Source organism: Tursiops truncatus, chromosome 6 (assembly GCF_011762595.2).
Source record: "Tursiops truncatus isolate mTurTru1 chromosome 6, mTurTru1.mat.Y, whole genome shotgun sequence".
Taxonomy (NCBI): domain Eukaryota; kingdom Metazoa; phylum Chordata; class Mammalia; order Artiodactyla; family Delphinidae; genus Tursiops; species Tursiops truncatus.
The window spans coordinates 59792695-59811322 of NC_047039.1; the positions used below are offsets into that span (position 1 = coordinate 59792695).

At 38.5% G+C, this 18628-nt stretch overlaps 1 protein-coding gene across 6 annotated transcripts in view; it reads right to left on the reverse strand.

Annotated features, from left to right (window-relative positions):
- RIC1 (RIC1 homolog, RAB6A GEF complex partner 1) overlaps positions 1-18628 on the reverse strand; it is a 138931-nt gene that overhangs the window by 9307 nt on the left and 110996 nt on the right. For all 6 annotated transcript variants that reach the window (XM_019934812.3, XM_019934813.3, XM_019934811.3 and 3 more), the window contains 9 exons: positions 15338-15376; positions 14908-15018; positions 13972-14061; positions 13190-13350; positions 12101-12236; positions 7572-7688; positions 6352-7080; positions 444-602; positions 225-361 (listed from right to left, as the gene is read on the reverse strand). In XM_019934812.3, coding sequence (XP_019790371.2) covers positions 225-361; positions 444-602; positions 6352-7080; positions 7572-7688; positions 12101-12236; positions 13190-13350; positions 13972-14061; positions 14908-15018; positions 15338-15376 — 1679 coding nt within the window. The remainder of the gene's footprint in view (positions 1-224; positions 362-443; positions 603-6351; positions 7081-7571; positions 7689-12100; positions 12237-13189; positions 13351-13971; positions 14062-14907; positions 15019-15337; positions 15377-18628) is intronic.

Sequence of the window (18628 nt, forward strand, 5' to 3'; positions counted from 1 at the left end):
AGCATGGGCAAACCGAGATCTACTCCAGTACAAAGGGCAGAAACTGTACAAAGAATAAAGAAGTGAACTTTGGAGAAGGAAAAAAGGGAAGCCTTTTGGGAATGTAAAAAGGAATTGCAATTGGATCAAATAGTTGTTTTCCCAAGATGCAATTCTACAAATACCCTGAAATGCAATGTGTCGCAGAATGCCCTAAAACCAGTAACAGCTCTTCATTCTTTTACCTTTTTCCAGAAGGGCCAGACGGCATACTTAGTGTTTTCTGTAAGCTGAATTTACTAGCAGGTACATTTTCAGCTGACTGGGATAAACTGATGCTTCGATTCCTGAAGAACTCAAATCCACCACTTGAACTGGGTTCCTATGATTACACACCGTACAGTTAGAGGAAGATGCCACGTGGGTGTAATGGCCTAGAGAAGCTGTGCAATTCTGCAACTAACCTGAGCTGTAGGTGTGGATGGAGGTGTCTCAGATTCTCCAGAGCCAATGGCTTTAAGAAATCGAATCATGTGTCGACACAGGTCCCACTTGCTTTGTTCCAGGGCTGTGTTGAACAGAAGGGTGGCATGCTGCCTACTTACTGCTGGTACTTCCATGTTCTAGAAAAACAACCAAGGAAGACAAGAATTCCTTTTATACAACAAATGACTTGGGAAGATATAAGCAATTCTTTATATCCACGGTTCCCTAAACCCAGAGAAGTAATGCAGCTACAACAATGGGAATAGTTTAACAGTAAAATTAAAAGAAGCATTAAAAAGTACCATACAAGGAAAAGTGAGGCAAATACTCTGCTGGTGTAATATAATTTATGATTTCTTGAACTCCCATTATTGCCAGATATCTTACATAAACCTTACATATTCTTTCATTTCTCCTAGTGACTCTCAAAATATGTATTTCATTCTCATTTTACAGATGAGAAAACTGAGTTAAATAACTGTTAAAGATCAACAGAAAAGAATATAAATTTGTCTCCCTGACTCCAAAAAAGCTCAGGTCTATTTCCTGCGACAGAGAGTTTTCTGAAAATGTGACTAAAAAAAACCTTTGCTTTAGGCAATAGTATGTAGTCTTGCTACACAAAGAGCATTCTCTGTAATTTTTTCACAAATTTAAACTTGCTGCTTGCCTTGGCCTTCATGGAAAGGTGCCTAACAGGCAAGTTCAACTGTAATTATTATCTGTCAATCCACAGCAACTTAGGAATTCAGATCAAGTTTCTAATTCCATTGCTTGGGAGATCACTGAAAGTCTAAGGAGTGACCTAAAACAAAACACAGCTGCATTTATTGTTTGTTTTTATGACTGTGTGGCCTTTTAAGAATACCCAAGGAATCACAGAATCTCGGGGCCACTTAGCTTCTGCCTGAATATCCCCTCTGGTTTCAATCAGTTGCCATGAAGCAAATAAACTGACAGGAAAACTGCTTCAGGCAGAATTTCAAACAAGGTCTATGGTTAGCTTCTTTAATCAATGAAAACAACTCTGCAGTAATTTTAAAGAACTTTTAAATGTAACCTATCAAATTCACATCAGACTAATAGGAAAGCAAACTATCAAGCCCTTTTGTCAAATGTATAATGAAACAAATTTTCAGGAGTCTCAAAGAACCCATTATTTTGAGAAAAATTGTGTAATTACTGCGGCAGGTTTGGATCTTCCCTGTGTGCTATGGGGAGCCTAACGTAAGGTACTCTGTTGTAACCCACATTCTAATCAGAGTCCCCTCAGCAATTCCACACTATAAGGAAAGAGATTATTGTGGAGAGCTCAGACAAACCCACTGATATTCAAAATAATTCTTTATTATTATGTTTCTTACATATTTCAATAATCTTATGTAATATGTGCATATCATTATATGTACTATGATATATAATATGTATATACATATATGTATACATGCACTTCTTCAGTATTACTCAAAATAATACTGTAAACTCATTAATTTGTTTTAGGCCTATTTATGGACAAACAGGATTAAAAAAACACAACCCTGCAATGTTACTTTATGATAGTAAAGAAATTTTCTGCCATCATATGGTAAGACTGAGTTCTTCAAAAGGAAAGATAAAAACTGAACAGAGGAGGAGAGGGGGAAGATGGTGAAGAATAAGACACAGAGATCACCTTCTTCCCCACAGATACATCAGAAATACATCTACACGTGGAACAACTCCTACAGAGCACCTACTGAACGCTGGCAGAAGACCTCAGACCTCCCAAAAGGCAAGAAACTCCCCCACGTACCTGGGTAGGGCAAAAGAAAAAAGAAAAAACAGAGGCAAAAGAATAGGGACGGGACCTGCACCAGTGGGAGGGAGCTGTGAAGGAGGAAAGGTTTCCACACACTAGGAAGCCCCTTCGCGGGTGGAGACTGCGGGTGGCAAAGTGGGAAGCTTTGGAGCCACGGAGGAGAGCACAGCAACAGGGGTGTGGAGGGCAAAGTGGAGCGATTCCCGCACAGAGGATCGGTGCCGACCCGCACTCACCAGCCTGAGAGGATTGTCTGCTCACCCGCCAGGACGGGCGGGGCTGTGAGCTGAGGCTCGGGCTTCGGAGGTCGGATCCCAGGGAGAGGACTGGGGTTGGCAGCGTGAACACAGCCTGAAGGGGGCTAGTGCGCCACGGCTAGCCGGGAGGGAGTCCGGGAAAAAGTCTGGGGCTGCCAAAGAGGAAAAAAATTTTTTCTTCCCTCTGTTTCCTGGTGTGCGAGGAGAGGGGATTAAGAGCGCTGCTTAAAGGAGCTCCAGAGACGGGCACGAGCCGCGGCTATCAGCCCAGACCGCAGAGATGGGCATGAGACACTAAGGCAGCTGCTGCCGCCACCAAGAAGCCCGTGTGTGAGCACAGGTCACTCTCCACGCCCCCTTCCGGGGAGCCTGTGCAGCCCGCCACTGCCAGGGTCCCGGGATACAGGGAAAACTCCCCCGGGAGAACGCACAGCGCGCCTCAGGCTGGTGCAACGTCACGCCGACCTTTGCCACCGCAGGTTCGCCCTGCACTCTGTGCCCCTCCCTCCCCCCCTCCCCCGGCCTGAGTGAGCCAGAGCCCCCGAAGCAGCTCCTTCTTTAACCCCGTCCTGTCTGAGCGAAGAACAGACGCCCTCCGGTGACCAACACGCAGAGGCGGGTCCAAATCCAAAGTTGAGCCCCGGGAGCTGTGCGAACAAAGAAGAGAAAGGGAAATCTCTCCCAGCAGCTTCAGGGGCAGCAGATTAAATCTCCACAGTCAACGTGATGTACCCTGCATCAGTGGAATACCTGAATAGACAACGAATCATCCCAAATTGAGGAGGTGGACTTTGAGAGCAAGATATATTATTTTTTCCCCTTCTCCTCTTTTTGTGAGTGTGTATGTGTATGCTTCTGTGTGAGATTTTGTCTGTATAGCTTGGCTTTCACCATTTGTCCTAGGGTTCTGTCTGCCCGTTTTTTTTGTTTTCTACTTAAAAAAATTATTTTTCTTAATAATTATTTTTTATTTTAATAACATTTATTTTATCTCACTTTATTTTATTTTATCCTCTTTCTTTCTTTCTTTCTTTCTACTTTTTCTCCCTTTTATTCTGAGCCGTGTGGATGAAAGGCTCTTGGTGCTGCAGCGAGGAGTCAGTGCTGTGCCTCTGAGGTGGGAGAGCCAACTTCATGACACTGGTCCACAAGAGACCTCCCAGCTCCATGTAATATCAAACGGCGAAAATCTCCCAGAAATCTCCATCTCAACCCCAACACCCAGCTTCACTCAACGACCAGCAAGCTACAGTGCTGGATACCCTATGCCAAACAACTAGCAAGACAGGAACACAACCCCACCCATTAGCAGAGAGGCTGCCTAAAATCATAATAAGGCCACAGACACCCCAAAACACACCACCAGATGTGGACCTGCCCACCAGAAAGACAAGATCCAGCCTCATCCACCAGAACACAGGCACTAGTCCCCTCCACCAGGAAACCTACACAACCCACTGAACCAACTTTAGCCACTGGGGACAGACACCAAAAACAATGGGAACTACGAACCTGCAGCCTGCAAAAAGATCCTAAACACACTAAGATAAGCAAACTGAGAAGACAGAAGAACACACAGCAGATGAAGGAGCAAGATAAAAACCCACCAGACCTAACAAATGAAGAGGAAACAGGCAGTCTACCTGAAAAAGAATTCAGAATAATGATAGTAAAGATGATCCCAAATCTTGGAAAGAGAATAGAGAAAATGCAAGAAACATTCAACAACGACCTCGAAGAACTAAAGAGGAAACAAGCAACGATGAACAACACAATAAATGAAATTAAAAATGCTCTAGAAGGGATCAATAGCAGAATAACTGAGGCACAAGAATGGATAAGTGACATGGAAGATAAAACAGTGGAAATAACTACTGCAGAGCAGAATAAAGAAAAAAGAATGAAAAGAAATGAGGACAGTCTCAGAGACCTCTGGGACAACATTAAATGAACCAACATTCGAATTATAGGGGTCCCAGAAGAAGAGAAAAAGGGACTGAGAAAATATTTGAAGAGATTATAGTTGAAAACTTCCCTAATATGGGAAAGGAAATTGTTAATCAAGTCCGGGAAGCACAGAGAGTCCCATACAGGATAAATCCAAGGAGAAACATGCCAAGACACATATTAATCAAACTGTCAAAAATTAAATACAAAGAAAACATATTAAAAGCAGCAAGGGAAAAACAACAAATAACACACAAGGGAATCCCCATAAGGTTAACAGCTGATCTTTCAGCAGAAACTCTGCAAGCAAGAAGGGACTGTCAGGACATATTTAAAGCGATGAAGGAGAAAAACCTACAACCAAGATTACTCTACCCAGCAAGGATCTCATTCAGATTTGATGGAGAAATTAAAACCTTTACAGACAAGCAAAAGCTGAGAGAGTTCAGCACCACCAAACCAGCTTTACAACAAATGCTAAAGGAACTTCTCTAGGCAAGAAACACAAGAGAAGGAAAAGACCTACAATAACAAACCCAAAACAATTAAGAAAATGGGAATAGGAACATACATATCGATAATTACCTTAAATGTAAATGGATTAAATGCTCCCACCAACAGACACAGACTGGCTGAATGCATACAAAAACAAGACCCATATATATGCTGTCTACAAGAGACCCACTTCAGACGTAGGGACACATACAGACTGAAAAGTGAGGGGATGGAAAAAGATATTCCATGCAAGTGGAAACCAAAAGAAAGCTGGAGTAGCAATTCTCATATCAGACAAAATAGACTTGAAAATAAAGACTATTGCAAGAGACAAATAAGGACACTACATAATGACCAAGAGATCGATCCAAGAAGAAGATATAACAATTGTAAATGTTTATGCACCCAACATAGGAGCACCTCAATACATAAGGCAAATACTAACAGCCATAAAAGGGGAAATCGACAGTAACACATTCATAGTACGGGACTTTAACACCCCACTTTCACCAATGGACAGATCATCCAAAATGAAAATAAATAAGGAAACACAAGCTTTAAATGATACATTAAACAAGATGGACTTAATTGATATTTATAGGACATTCCATCCAAAAACAACAGAATACACATTTTTCTCAAGTGCTCATGGAACATTCTCCAGGATAGATCATATCTTGGGGCACAAATCAAGCCTTGGTAAATTTAAGAAAATTGAAATTGTATCAAGTACCTTTTCCGACCACAACGCCATGAGACTAGATATCAATTACAGGAAAAGATCTGTAAAAAATACAAACACATGGAGGCTAAATAATACACTACTTAAGAACGAAGTGATCACTGAAGAAATCAAAGAGGAAATCAAAAAATACCTAGAAACAAATGACAACGGAGACACGACGACCCAAAACCTATGGGATGCAGCAAAAGCAGTCCTAAGAGGGAAGTTTATAGCAATACAATCCTACCTTAAGAAACAGGAAACATCTCAAATAAACAACCTAACCTTGCACCTCAAGCAATTAGAGAAAGAAGAACAAAAAAACCCCAAAGTTGGGCTTCCCTCTTGGTGCAGTGGTTGGGAGTCCGCCTGCTGACGCAGGGGACACGGGTTCATGCCCCAGTCCGGGAAGATCCCACATGCCACGGAGCGGCTGGGCCCTTGAGCCATGGCCACTGAGCCTGTGCATTCGGAGCCTGTCCTCCGCAGCGGGAGAGGCCACAGCAGTGACAGGCCCGCATACCGGAAAAAAAAAAAAGAACAGAAAACATGACTGTAATAGTTCTTTAAACACAATCACAGTGCCAACACAGGACATTTGCCTTCCTTTTCCTCTAGGTTTACGCTCAACAATTCTTATACCTTTGTAAGAAGAGAATTGTTACCTGTAAAATAATAAGGTACGAGGCAGCAGTATCCAAATCCTGAGCCATCAAACATTCCTCAAACAAGTCCTTGGGGTTTCCAACAGCTGCAAAAAGGTAATTCCACAGGGCATATTCAGTCTTCCTGGCACAATGAACAACTGTCTGCAGGAAGAGTGGGAACTCGGTGATAAATTTTGCCACAGTGGGAAGCAGAGGGTCGGGAATGGGCTCCCGTGAGGTAGCTTCTTCTTCCAGCACTTCATGGAGCATGAGCTCCAGCACGTGAGGAAAGTAAGGTAACGCGGCACAGGACTGGGCTAAGAGCAAGGCTTGTTCCCCAAGGTTCCTCACCAGCAGCTGACGTAGAATGTGGTGGAGGTAGATCTGAGAGGTTCTCTCCACAACACAGAAAGGGAAGAGCACCTCCAGCTGTTCCCTAGCACTGTTCCGAGTATACAAGGAATCATACAGTACAGTGTCATTGACAGCACCAAGGACTAATGCATCTTCAAACAGAACAGCCAGGGGGTAGATATTTATGTGGAAAGGCAGCATGATCCGCTGGGACAAGAAGGAATGGGGCTTACGGTGATCCCTAGGGAAGAGAGGGAGCCAGACTTTCATCCCTGAACCTCCACAGCTCAGCCAGAGGGCCTCCAAAAGGTGACGCTTTTGTTTATTTGCTCGACACGTGGTCCAGACATTTTCAACAGACTGGGCTAGTACAACAGGAGGACAGAATGGCAGCTGGAGAAGGAGAGACAGAAATCAGTTTTTCCCCTATTAAATTTGCAGATTCCTAAGTTTTCCTAGGTACTAGTTTCCCAAATCTTTCAAAATGACAGTATAAATTTTGGGGAAAATTAGGGGAATTTATTTAGAGTCAGAGTTAATAACAGTACCCTGACTTTCAAAGTATGTGTATTTAAATCTAAAAATACCCCAAAAGAACACCCCCCCACCCCAAGGAACTTCACCAATTTATCCTGTTTTCCCATTAGAATTTGTAAATAATAATGCCTAAGCAGTAACATCCGGCATACAGAGCATTTTATTATCATTTTAGGATCTCATCTTCCACTCTTCACAAACAGTCTTGTACCCAGAGGCTTAAGACTTATTTTATGTACTTACTCACTTTCCAAATCACAAGATAATACTCTCCTCTTAAATTCTTTTATTCCTTCATCCTCCTCCCATACATTCTTAACGTTTTAAATGACTTGCACTTTACTCACAAGTTTCCTTTGGTTAGTGTTACTGTCCTTCTCCCGGATCTGAGGGCCTGATCTGTCCCTCTGCATCATGATGAGCTGTCCTGCAAGATTTAGCATAATGCTCTCTGCATCACGAGCCTGAAAGAAAAATAAATTGTATTTATAAAAATTAATAGGTATGTTTTCAGCATTTCCCCCGCCAATGCATAAGGTTTACAGTTTAAGCAAACAACAATATTGAGTGTGTACTATGTACAGTCATTCTGCTAGGCTCTGCGGAAGTACAACGAGCTGTCTGGCTAGGGTAGAACAAGCTTAACACAATGTAATTAATGAACAATGCAAGTGAACATAAAATTGAGGGCAGAGCTGAATTATCCTGGAAAAACTAAAAGACCTTCAGAAGTTCATAAAAATGAGACATCGCTTCAGTGACCTGGCCGGCACAGCTAGACAGGGCTTAAAGGATGAGGTGGGACTTGAAAGGTGAGGTTAACCTACACGGGTGGGAGAAAAAGCGTTGGTACTTTAGTTGAAGAATGCAATATAAATGACACAGAGGTAGGATAAAATAGTTCTACTGGGAAAGTGAGAACAATCTGGCTAAATTAGGGATGTTATGAGAAAAAATGCTGATGGTAACAGACCTTCAAAGAGGGCTTGGAAAGTCAGGTAAAAATATAGCAGGAAAAAAGCCACCATGTATGGTCCTTGAATAAGGGAGTTATTAAAAATTCTGAGTTATTCAGGATGGATTACTGAGGAGAGGAAGATATCATGGGTGGTGACTTCAAGAATGAAGGAAATAGTCTGCCTTTTTATTAAGGAAAATTTCAATCAAACCCCAAAGTAGAGAACCTAGTATAATGATTTTCACTGAACCCTATCACCCAGCTTCAAGTTTCAGGAGCACTGTTTTAAAATGAATCTCAGACATCAAGTCATTTTCACTTGTAAAGAGGAAAAAGCATTTTGATTAAAACAAAACAAAACAAAAACTTACTTATATTCTAGACATGAAGGGTAGGAAAAGAAAGCTGAATCAAAGATGATTTCAGGGAACTGAATCTTGGCGAGATGCTAGAGAAGTTGCAGTTGTCACTGATACAAGTTAGGAGGAGAAAATAGTTTAGGGAAGGGAAACTGAAGAGTTTCCTTCTATTGCCCATTTTAAATTAGAAAGAATCTTAAGACTTTCAAGTAAAAACGTTGTGAGAGATGACTTAACTGGAGATGAATACCAGAATCATAACCATAAAGGCAAACCTGGTAAGCTGAAGGAAACAGATGAGTTTTCTGAGGCAAAGTATATGGGAGGCAAAAGAGCAGAGGGCCACCGTCTAAGCTTTTGAAGGCAAGAAGAGAAATCAAGCATGATGTCACAGACCAGAGAAGGAAAGAGTTTTAAGAAGGAAAGGATGATTATTCAGAAGACATGGATTATGTCCCAGCTTTGACTCTTGCTGGCTGGATGAATTTAAGCTGCCGATATCATTTAGGGTTTGGTAAAGAAAACAACGTCACCCTATGTATTCTACTTGCAAAAAATATTCAGATACATGAAATGCTCTTTTGCACTGCTCTAAGACACAAGGGATTGTGTATAAAGAAATGGCAAAAGGGTACAGAATACTCACAGGCTTTGTTATTCTTTTTTGCTTTAGATCATATCCAGGTAGGTAGTAAGCATGATATGAACTGCTGTTAATTTACAAAGTAGGAATTTAAAAAATAACCCTACAAAATCTCCAAGCAACTGTCACAAAACTCAAGAATTTTATTTGGAAAGAAATCTTCATTTCCCCACTTAGCACATAATGACATGAAAACTAAAAATTGAACATCTGTCCTAACACACGAGAAAAAGCAAATAACTTGGAGGTAAGAGAAGGAAAAATGGAATTTAAAAGCTATGTGGGAATTATAAGCGCTAGAGAGTAGAGGAAAATGAATATGCAATGCCAAGAATCAAACAATATGACTGCTTGGGGACTGGCATAGGGACAAACTCCTCAAACACTTCAAAAGACCTAAAAAGCATTTACTGAAGTTCACTAAAATCTGATTAATGTTCATAATGACCACTTTTAAGTTTTAAGATGGTAAATTCACCATTACATTTTATACTACTTCATTTTTTAAAAAAGCAAAATTCTTTTTTTTCCTTCAGCTCTACATGCAGTCAACATTTTCTACTGATAATATTACAATACGTAAGAACCGGTGACCACGACAGCCCTCTCAGGCAACTTTAATGAACTTTTCAGAAACTGACTGTAACATACAAGCAGGGACTACATGTATCCTCAAAATCCTATATTTGAAGGAACCCAACATACCATCTCTTACCCTGAAAAATCCCTGGTAGATAATTTTCATTGGAAGCTTCAGAGACAAGGTGCTCACCTCTCTCCTGAGTGAAGGCCACCTTACTGTTGAACAGTTCTTACTGCTAGTTTTTTGTTGTTAAATCAAGACTTGCTTTGCTTTAAATCTTGGTCTTCCCTCTGTGCAAGATGTAATCAGTCTATTTCCTATTGTATTTCAACTTACTTCTTAATGTGCTCTTTACCAAGTTAAGTATCTCCTCTTTGTAAAGGGCCCTCTTAAAATGGGGCACCCAGTATTACTGATGCCACTGATTGCCTAATAGTAGTATCTAGGATATACAAGGAGTCCTTTTTTTTCTAATATGACAACTTCAAACATGATCAAAAGTATGTAAAATGTACAACAAACAGCGCCCCCTTATTCCCATCATCCAGATTCACAACTATCAAGGTTTGCTCCACCTATCCCTCTTTTCTTTCTACTTATTTTGCCAAAGCATTTTAAAAGATACCATGCCATTTTACCCCTATACATTTAATAGGCATCTCTAAAATATATGGATATTTGCTTATATAATCACAACGCCAATATCACATCTAAATGTAATAAAACTTACAACTATTCCTTAGTTCACATTTAAATACTGCAAATTGTTTCAACAGTGTCTTTTTATATATAGCCTATTTGAATCAAGATACAAATGAACTTACGCATGCATTTTGTTGTTATAGCTCGAAAGTCTTATTTAGAAGAATCTTTTCTTTTTTCCCCCACATTATTGACCTGCAGCTTTCCTATAAAATATTATTAAACTAAACCTCTTTCCCTGTATTTTCTGTGAATAGAAGATGACTCTAGAAGCTTGATTCAGATCAGGCTCAATGTTTTTGCTAGTAATTCTTCACGTGAACTTCAGGTTGCTTCACCCCAGGAAGCATGCCACATCTGGTTCTCCCACTTTTAGTGATGCTAAAATTGATTAATAAGGCTTGGGCATGACAACTTGATACCTTCATTGTAAACTTCCCATCAACCTTTCATTGGTTTCATCCAATGATCACTGCCTGAATCACTCATTTCTTCACGGGCTGCAAAATCGTGATTCTTAAATTCTTACATTCCTTCCATATCTTTTAGCTAGAGTTCTTCTGTAAAAGATAACTTCCCCTTATCAACTAGGACTATCTTGTTACATGAAATAGAGTTTGCAGAGAAAAATGGGACCTGTATTTTACAGGCACTCAGTGGAAGTGCCTTAATAGGAAGTAAAAGACAGACTGGGCAGACAGGGATGACAAATAAATCCACACAGAACTTTCCTTTGAAAATGGGTTCCACATTGACATGAAGTTTGGAAACCAGTGGTATAATGGAAGGCGGCTTGGAATAGAAAGTTATAATACCTGGGTCCTGGTGACACTGCTACCTACACAGCTACTTTAACCAGAAGCTATGGGATTATCCCTTCTCTTTGTTCATAATTAACTAATCATGGAGTCCTCTATATGTCATATTCCTTCCACTTCTTTCCATCTTCTTTTCCCTACCCAAGTTTGGGCCACAGACACCATTCACCTAGATCATTACAATGGCCTTTCAGCTGCTCTCCCTACATCCAGTTGTGTCCCACTCTGTTTCATTTTCCTCCTTTGTAATGTTTTCTCTAACATTATAAAGCTTAGATCTAATAACATCCAGCTTAAAACACTTTAGACTTTAAGACAAACTCCAAAGTCCGTATTATCAATAAGACTCTCATCCTCTCATACTCTATGTTCCAGTCACTCTGAAATTTCTTCCAATTCCCTGAAGGTGTCATGTTCTCTCTTATCTATGGGCCTTTGAATACCGTTCCCTCTGCCTGAAATTCCCCTTCTTTACTTAGATAACTGCCACTTGTTCTTCAGGTTTCAATTTAAATGATCTAGAAATCTTCTGTGATTGCTTAGACTACTCCAGGTTTTTGTTATACACAGTAAGCCATATTACTTTTTGGTATACACATCACAATTGTAATTAATTATGTATGTAATTATTTCTTTACAGTATGAGCAGAAACCATGTTTGTTTAGTTTGCCACTGTAACCCAGCAGCTTCATGCAAGGCAAATTCTAGACAGTTAGTATGTATTTGCTGAACAATTAATAGTTCCTAAAATCAAATTAAAACACAAAAAACTGAAATGAAAACTCTAAAGAGCTCTGATAACAGAATGGTACCTGCTGTGGCATTTTCAAGGTGATTCCATTCTCTGTACTCACTGATGTCAGAGTGACAGATACTACCAGGAAAGGGTGGGGAATGTAGCGTGACATGGAGACTTCCTGAAGAACTTGAATACCAGCAGTATTTGGACTGCAAAAAAGAGAAAGAAACCCATACACCTCAACAACAATGCTAATGAGGTTTTTTCCTTTTCCACTACTAATAGTATGAGATTTTATGTTTATGGGCCCAAATGCCTTCTACCTATCATTTTCTCCTCCCCAAGTATCCTTTAAACAGCAGACCAACAAGGTTGTGGCACCCAAGAACACATCTGGAAATGAGGGAGGGGAAAAAAAGGGAGTAAGATGTAGAAAGGAAGAAATAAACTGGGAAGAAGCTATAGGAATAGCTTAGTCAGTTGAGAAATAGTTGGTTGAGAAAGACATGCGTTCCGAGGCTAGTAGATTTGTTAATTTTTATTTTTATATTACTCCTCAATTATAAGCTACTTCAGCAAATATGCACTTCATAGCTGTTTAAAAAAAGAAACAAAAACCATTTGAGAACAAAATAAAACTCAAGAAGAATGGTCTAAATGCCGCAAGCCAGCCAGATGCCAAGAATATAGGCAACACGCAGCTCCAACAGGTCTGACAGTTTTTCCTTTCCCAGACTACAGCCATCTAGCTCAGTTAAAATATTAATGAGTCTTCTAAGGTCATGCTTCCTAAGGCCTTAAAGCTGTAAACTCCTACAAATTTCCTCAAGTTTCTAGAACACCAGGATAGTTAGTAACCACTTGTTTTCAAGATTGTGAAAAAAAAATTAGTATTTAAAGCTTTACCCCATCCCGAACTAGATTTTTCTCAAATGAGTCCAGTAAGATTAGCTGAAGAACTTGGTACAGGCTCTTTAATTATTTTGGTAGCTAAAAAATAACTACTATATGAATATCACTAATTAAAATTCCTTGCTTTTTTAACTCCTAAAACAAAGGAAACTAAATATAAAATTAGAATAACTGTTTTGAGAAATAAAAACTACAGAGGAAACATGATAAATAGGAGCAAAAAGTGACCTGTCATACATTATATACTTACCCATCAGATTTCCTTTCAATACTGTAAAGGCATATTGAACAGTCTGCTCTAAATACTATTACCATGTCCCGGAAGACACTAAGCAGTAATGTTTCTGCTTGTGTTTTGGTGACATGAGCAAAAGCATTGTCCAGATTTGACGTTCTCAAGTATACTCTGAGCTATAGAAAACAAAAATAAAGAAAACTGTAAAAACAAGATACCTACCATGGATGACTAAATACCTTAGACATGCTGTTTTATTATCTACTGATTTTTTCAAGTAAGAGGAGTTAAAGACTAATCTGAGCATTAATAAAAAATGGATGTTTATATTTTGACAGGGTAGGCTCATTCTACAAATAACTAAAAGATGAAGTGATCAAAACTGTGATGTACTATTATGAGATACTCCTTTTAGACCTGTGCATTTAGACCTGATACAGGGAGATCAGTAGTTTCTCAAAAAATAAATATAGAAATAAGTAAGTTAATAAATCTCTAAGGACAGCTATCTTTATAAACTTCTCAACTTTTAACTATTTTTTATTATTTACAAACTTTATAGAGAATGTCTAATGGCTAAAATCCTTAGAAAAAGTTATCACAGAAATCCTGATTATCCCTTTAAATTTTTAAGTAACCTGAAATGAAAATCCCATTTGTTAAAAATGCCAAATTCTTGATTAAAAAGTAAAACGTTTTGTTCATTTTCAATAGGTTATTTTTATATAAAAACCAAACTGTGCTTAATATCTTTAAAATGTAAAAATCTTGTTATTTCTGAGAAAACAAAAACATACCTCCTCTTGATGATCACTTATGTTATAGCATGCAAGGACAATAAAATCATTCCACCAGGCTAAGCCACCTGTCACAATCATATTTTGCTCCTTAAAACAAAATATAAAAAACATATTTACATTTATTCCTGCCAGTAACAGACTTGTAAAATATTCCTAATCAGACAATGAAAGCTCTAATTATTTCTGCTCTACTCTCTTCCCGCCCCCCTCAACAATAAGTATTACTCTAGGGCCTTTATTAATAATGATTCACATCCTACTTTGAAAGAAAGAATATTTCTGTAAGACATAAAATACATCATTCAAAATAACTGGGTACCATGTAGCATCATTATTCCACATTCAACAGACCTTGGTTTAAATTCTGGGTTTATCATTTATCAGCTGCTTGACTCTGAATCCTAGTTTCTCTTTTATAAAATGGTGAGTAACAATAGTGCTCTCATTGGGTTGTTATGAAGAACAATGAGATAACATATGTGGAAGTGCCTGGTACACGGTAGGCACCTATTAAATGTTAACTTCCTTCTTTTCCTCCTATTTGATTCTTGCAAAATCCAACTGCATATGTTTGTATGCTACCCAAATATTTATGTCATATACAGACAAGCAGGAAATGATCTCAAATTTTGTGGAGATTTATTCCGATCATATCTGATGAACTCTACCTGGAATGTAAGAGTAAATCCTCAAGTTACAGGATTATAGTGTCTGATCTTAACAAGAATTAAAAACAAACCAACTATCTCAATACAAAATCTTTTATCAAATATCAAGTACTTTATCAGAACTGACCCTTAGTATAATCCAGTATCACTTTTTAATATTTGATTTTACTTTTTAATAAGTAAACAGTGGTTTACTTTATACTTATTTCATATTGTAGTTCTCTCATACTTTGAGAAATAGGTTTTTAATTTCAAAAAGACTAACCTGGGTAATGTTTCCAAAAAGCTTCCATTTTTTGGTGAGTAAAGAGTAATGTGCAAAACCAAACTTGCCAACCACAGCAATATTCTGTCCAAGCTTATCAATAGCTGAAAACTGATTAAAAAAAAAATTAAGAGCTCTTCCTTGAGTTTTTTAATTAGGCGTAAAGAGCTGAGGATTATGTCAGGCAAGCAGACTATTAATAAACATTTGCTAAGAGAATTAAATGTACAATGCTAAATTCAAAAATCTTAACATTTATACATGTTACATTTGACCAAATTATAGAGTTACACTAACAATGTACAAGGAAGCAAGTACTGAAATTTTACTTTTATCAGTGCACCCACTGAAAGGCTCAATTCCCAGAATACCTCTTGCAGCAAATGCTATCCAATGAAAGTTAACACCAACAAAGTAACAAATAACTCACCCGTATAGGCCAATTGCTCTCTAGATAGGTGCTGGAAATCTATAGAAAATAACACATCAGTTTGGTAAGACTTCTGAAATATATTTTAAAGTAAAGCACGTAAAAGCATTAACATCATGAGATTAATTTTCTTGTAATGTTTAACGTGCTCCCAAATAGGGCTTCCCTGGTGGCGCAGTGGTTAAGAATCTGCCTGCCAATGCAGGGGACACGGGTTTGAGCCCTGGTCTGGGAAGATCCCACATGCCGCGGAACAACTAAGCCTGTGCGCCACAACTACTGAACCTGTGCTCTAGAGCCTGCGAGCCACAACTACTGAGCCCACGTGCTGCAATTACTGAAGACCACGCGCCTAGAGCCCGTGCTCCACAACAAGAGAAGTCACCGCAATGAGAAGCCTGCCTACCGCAACGAAGAGTAGCCCCCACTCACTGCAACTAGAGAAAGCCCGCACGCAGCAACGAAGACCCAACACAGCCAAAAATAAAATAAATTGTTTTTTAAAAAGTGCTCCCAAATAATGAGTATTACACTAGCAGCCAATATTTCACAACTCCTGTCTTAACCATTTCATTATATGTTTCTAGACATCAGGCTTTCCTCTTTTTTCTCTACACTGTTTTTATTTGATTTAAATTAAATATTGAACACTCAATAAATACAGAATGACAAAAGATATTTAGAGAAGCATCTACTAAGGCAGCCAAGAATTGTGTAGGTGGAACAGTTTGGGTCCGCTGATATGAACCATCCCAAAAAACCCTTATCTAATAAAATCAGAGCCTCAGCAAGAGTTTCGTTTATGTTTTTTTAGTAGAAATCTCTTTTATTATTTTTACATTTTCTAATAAAAAAGCAATGCATGCTTATAAAATTTAAACAGTATAAAAGTACACAAAATACAAAGTGAAATTCTTCTGTTATATCATTGCTATCTCTAAACAAACAGCCATATATATATAAAAGTGTGTATAAGCTACTGCTTTTTACTGGGGCGTTCAACTTATTCACCTACAAGTACTTTTAATATATTACAGATATTAACTCTTTATCTGCAACATAAGCAATAAATATATCTTTCCATGTCGTCTGTCTTACATCTTTGTACACAGTGTCTTTGTGTCACTCTGAGAATTTTAAACTTAAAAAATCCTCTGTGAGGTATCAATGTAGCTTAAGTCTAGCTTTACTGAGACTGTGATCTATTAGCCTGCTGAGTAAATAGTTTTCATGAGCACATGGTGAATGCAATGGGAAAATTAACAGAACAACAGAATAAAGGAAAAATCTTCTGTTCCTGGAATAAGAGAACCTTCAATTTAATTTAGTTTCCGTTTACTCAAAGAAAAATGATTACATATTTAAAAAGAGAAAGTCAAATTAAAAAGCCAAGTAAATGCAATCAAATCCAATAAGATTCTTTGTGTAATGTGAAGACAAAGCAAAAATCAAGTGAAAACATCTGTATTAACCTTGATAAAATTTATTTATAAAACTATTTTTGTTAGACTTCACTTATTATCCAGTAAGTCAACCTAAAATCTAAGTAAATTAACAGCTTTTAGAACATTAGGAAGTTCTTAACCCCAGTGCTGGTTTGTGGAAGCCTACCTTACAGAATTAAAAATAACTGTGTCAGGATAGATACGCTTGAAGAATGCTTAACTTGTATCTTAACAGATATGCTGTACTATTCAGGCCAACCAGTAAAATTTACTATCATGGGTGGAATTAGTTCAGAATAATGATAATCTGAGGTAATGATCAGGTGGCGAAGTAAAATTTGAAAGTAGTTTTGTAGGACACTGTAAGTGAAATTCTTTTTTTGGATGAAGAAAATAAAAATAGTCACTTGAAGAAGGATGTTCCTGGAGCACAACTGAGCTAGCCATCCATGACACTAAACACCCCGCCCCCGACTTTCCCCAAACCTTAGTGTTTCATAAGTATTTGTGAGATGTGTGGGCAGGTAAAGTGGGAAGTGAGATCTCACTGCCAAAGTGGACTCCAACATGAAGAGTTTCTAATCATGGGAACCAAGGTTAACTTATCATACGATCACATTCTGATGACTATCTCTAGGAGAAAAGAAATTCTTTTACCCTCCAAAAGTATATGAGATGCCACAAATGGTTTACTTTCAAAACTTAAAATGAAGCTTTATTTCTCATATGGTTTTGTGTCTTGAAGATGCTATGAAATAAGAACAAAAACTTGGTTTTGCCCCAGGAGATGTATATGTTACCTGAACTTTGAGTTCCACTCCTAATACTGAGAACAGGAAATGGCAGAAGTAAGAAAAGAGGTGGCTAATGAATAATGAAGAAACTCAGGTTAGGAATGCATAGTCAGGGCACAAAAGTCATGTCATACCACTGGGAAACTCAGTGCTAAGGTACAGAATCTCTACTCTGAACATCTTAGGATTTTTCAGTCTCTTGGAGAACCTAAATCTACCTTTTTTCCCTTGAAGTCATTCTGCTAAAACCATGTCTCCTACCTAGCCTACTTTCTTCTGTAACTGGTGAGACTGTGAGGGCCATCACCCTAGGAGATATGATCTGTGCCAAATACCCAGAACATTTGATACACGTTGTAGGAATGAGAGCAAATCATTTATAAATGAAATAGCCTTTACAATCCTCTTTGTTGACCTCTCTAACATAGTGCCTGATACATTACCCTGCTTCCGACAAGTATGTATTTGTGTTATTTTTGTTAAAGGAGAAAACATGGTTAACACAGAATCTTCTGACCAGGAAACTAACGAGTGTAAGGTAGAAGGCTTAAACAAACAAAAAAAATCCAGTAGTCTAGATGAGGAACAGACAGAGCAGAATTAGTTGGAGCTCATGTGATGAACTCTAAGCTGTACAAGAAGCATACAAAGTATAAACCACACAAACAAAGCCATTGTGATGGAGGATGCGGGCACTTATCCTAGACAAGAGAATATGTTGAAGGGGGAATTAAACAGGCACCCACATTTCTTCAGGGAATACTTACTAATGGCTAAAATGTCTGGAAGTTAAAAGCATTAACATTATATGGACACTGTAAACCACACTACCAAACGAACACCACCACAATGCTGCACTGACTCTTGTGGCTGGAGTGCCAGCAAACAAAGCATAGGGCAACTCCAAGTAAAAAGAATGTCAAATAGGCACATTCTCAGTTTTAGATCAAGGTCAGCAGTATATTATATGCTTCAACATTTAGTACCTAGGTTTTAAAACAGGTTTGATTATTACTTTAATTTATATCATGGTAAGGATAGAGTCTGCCACT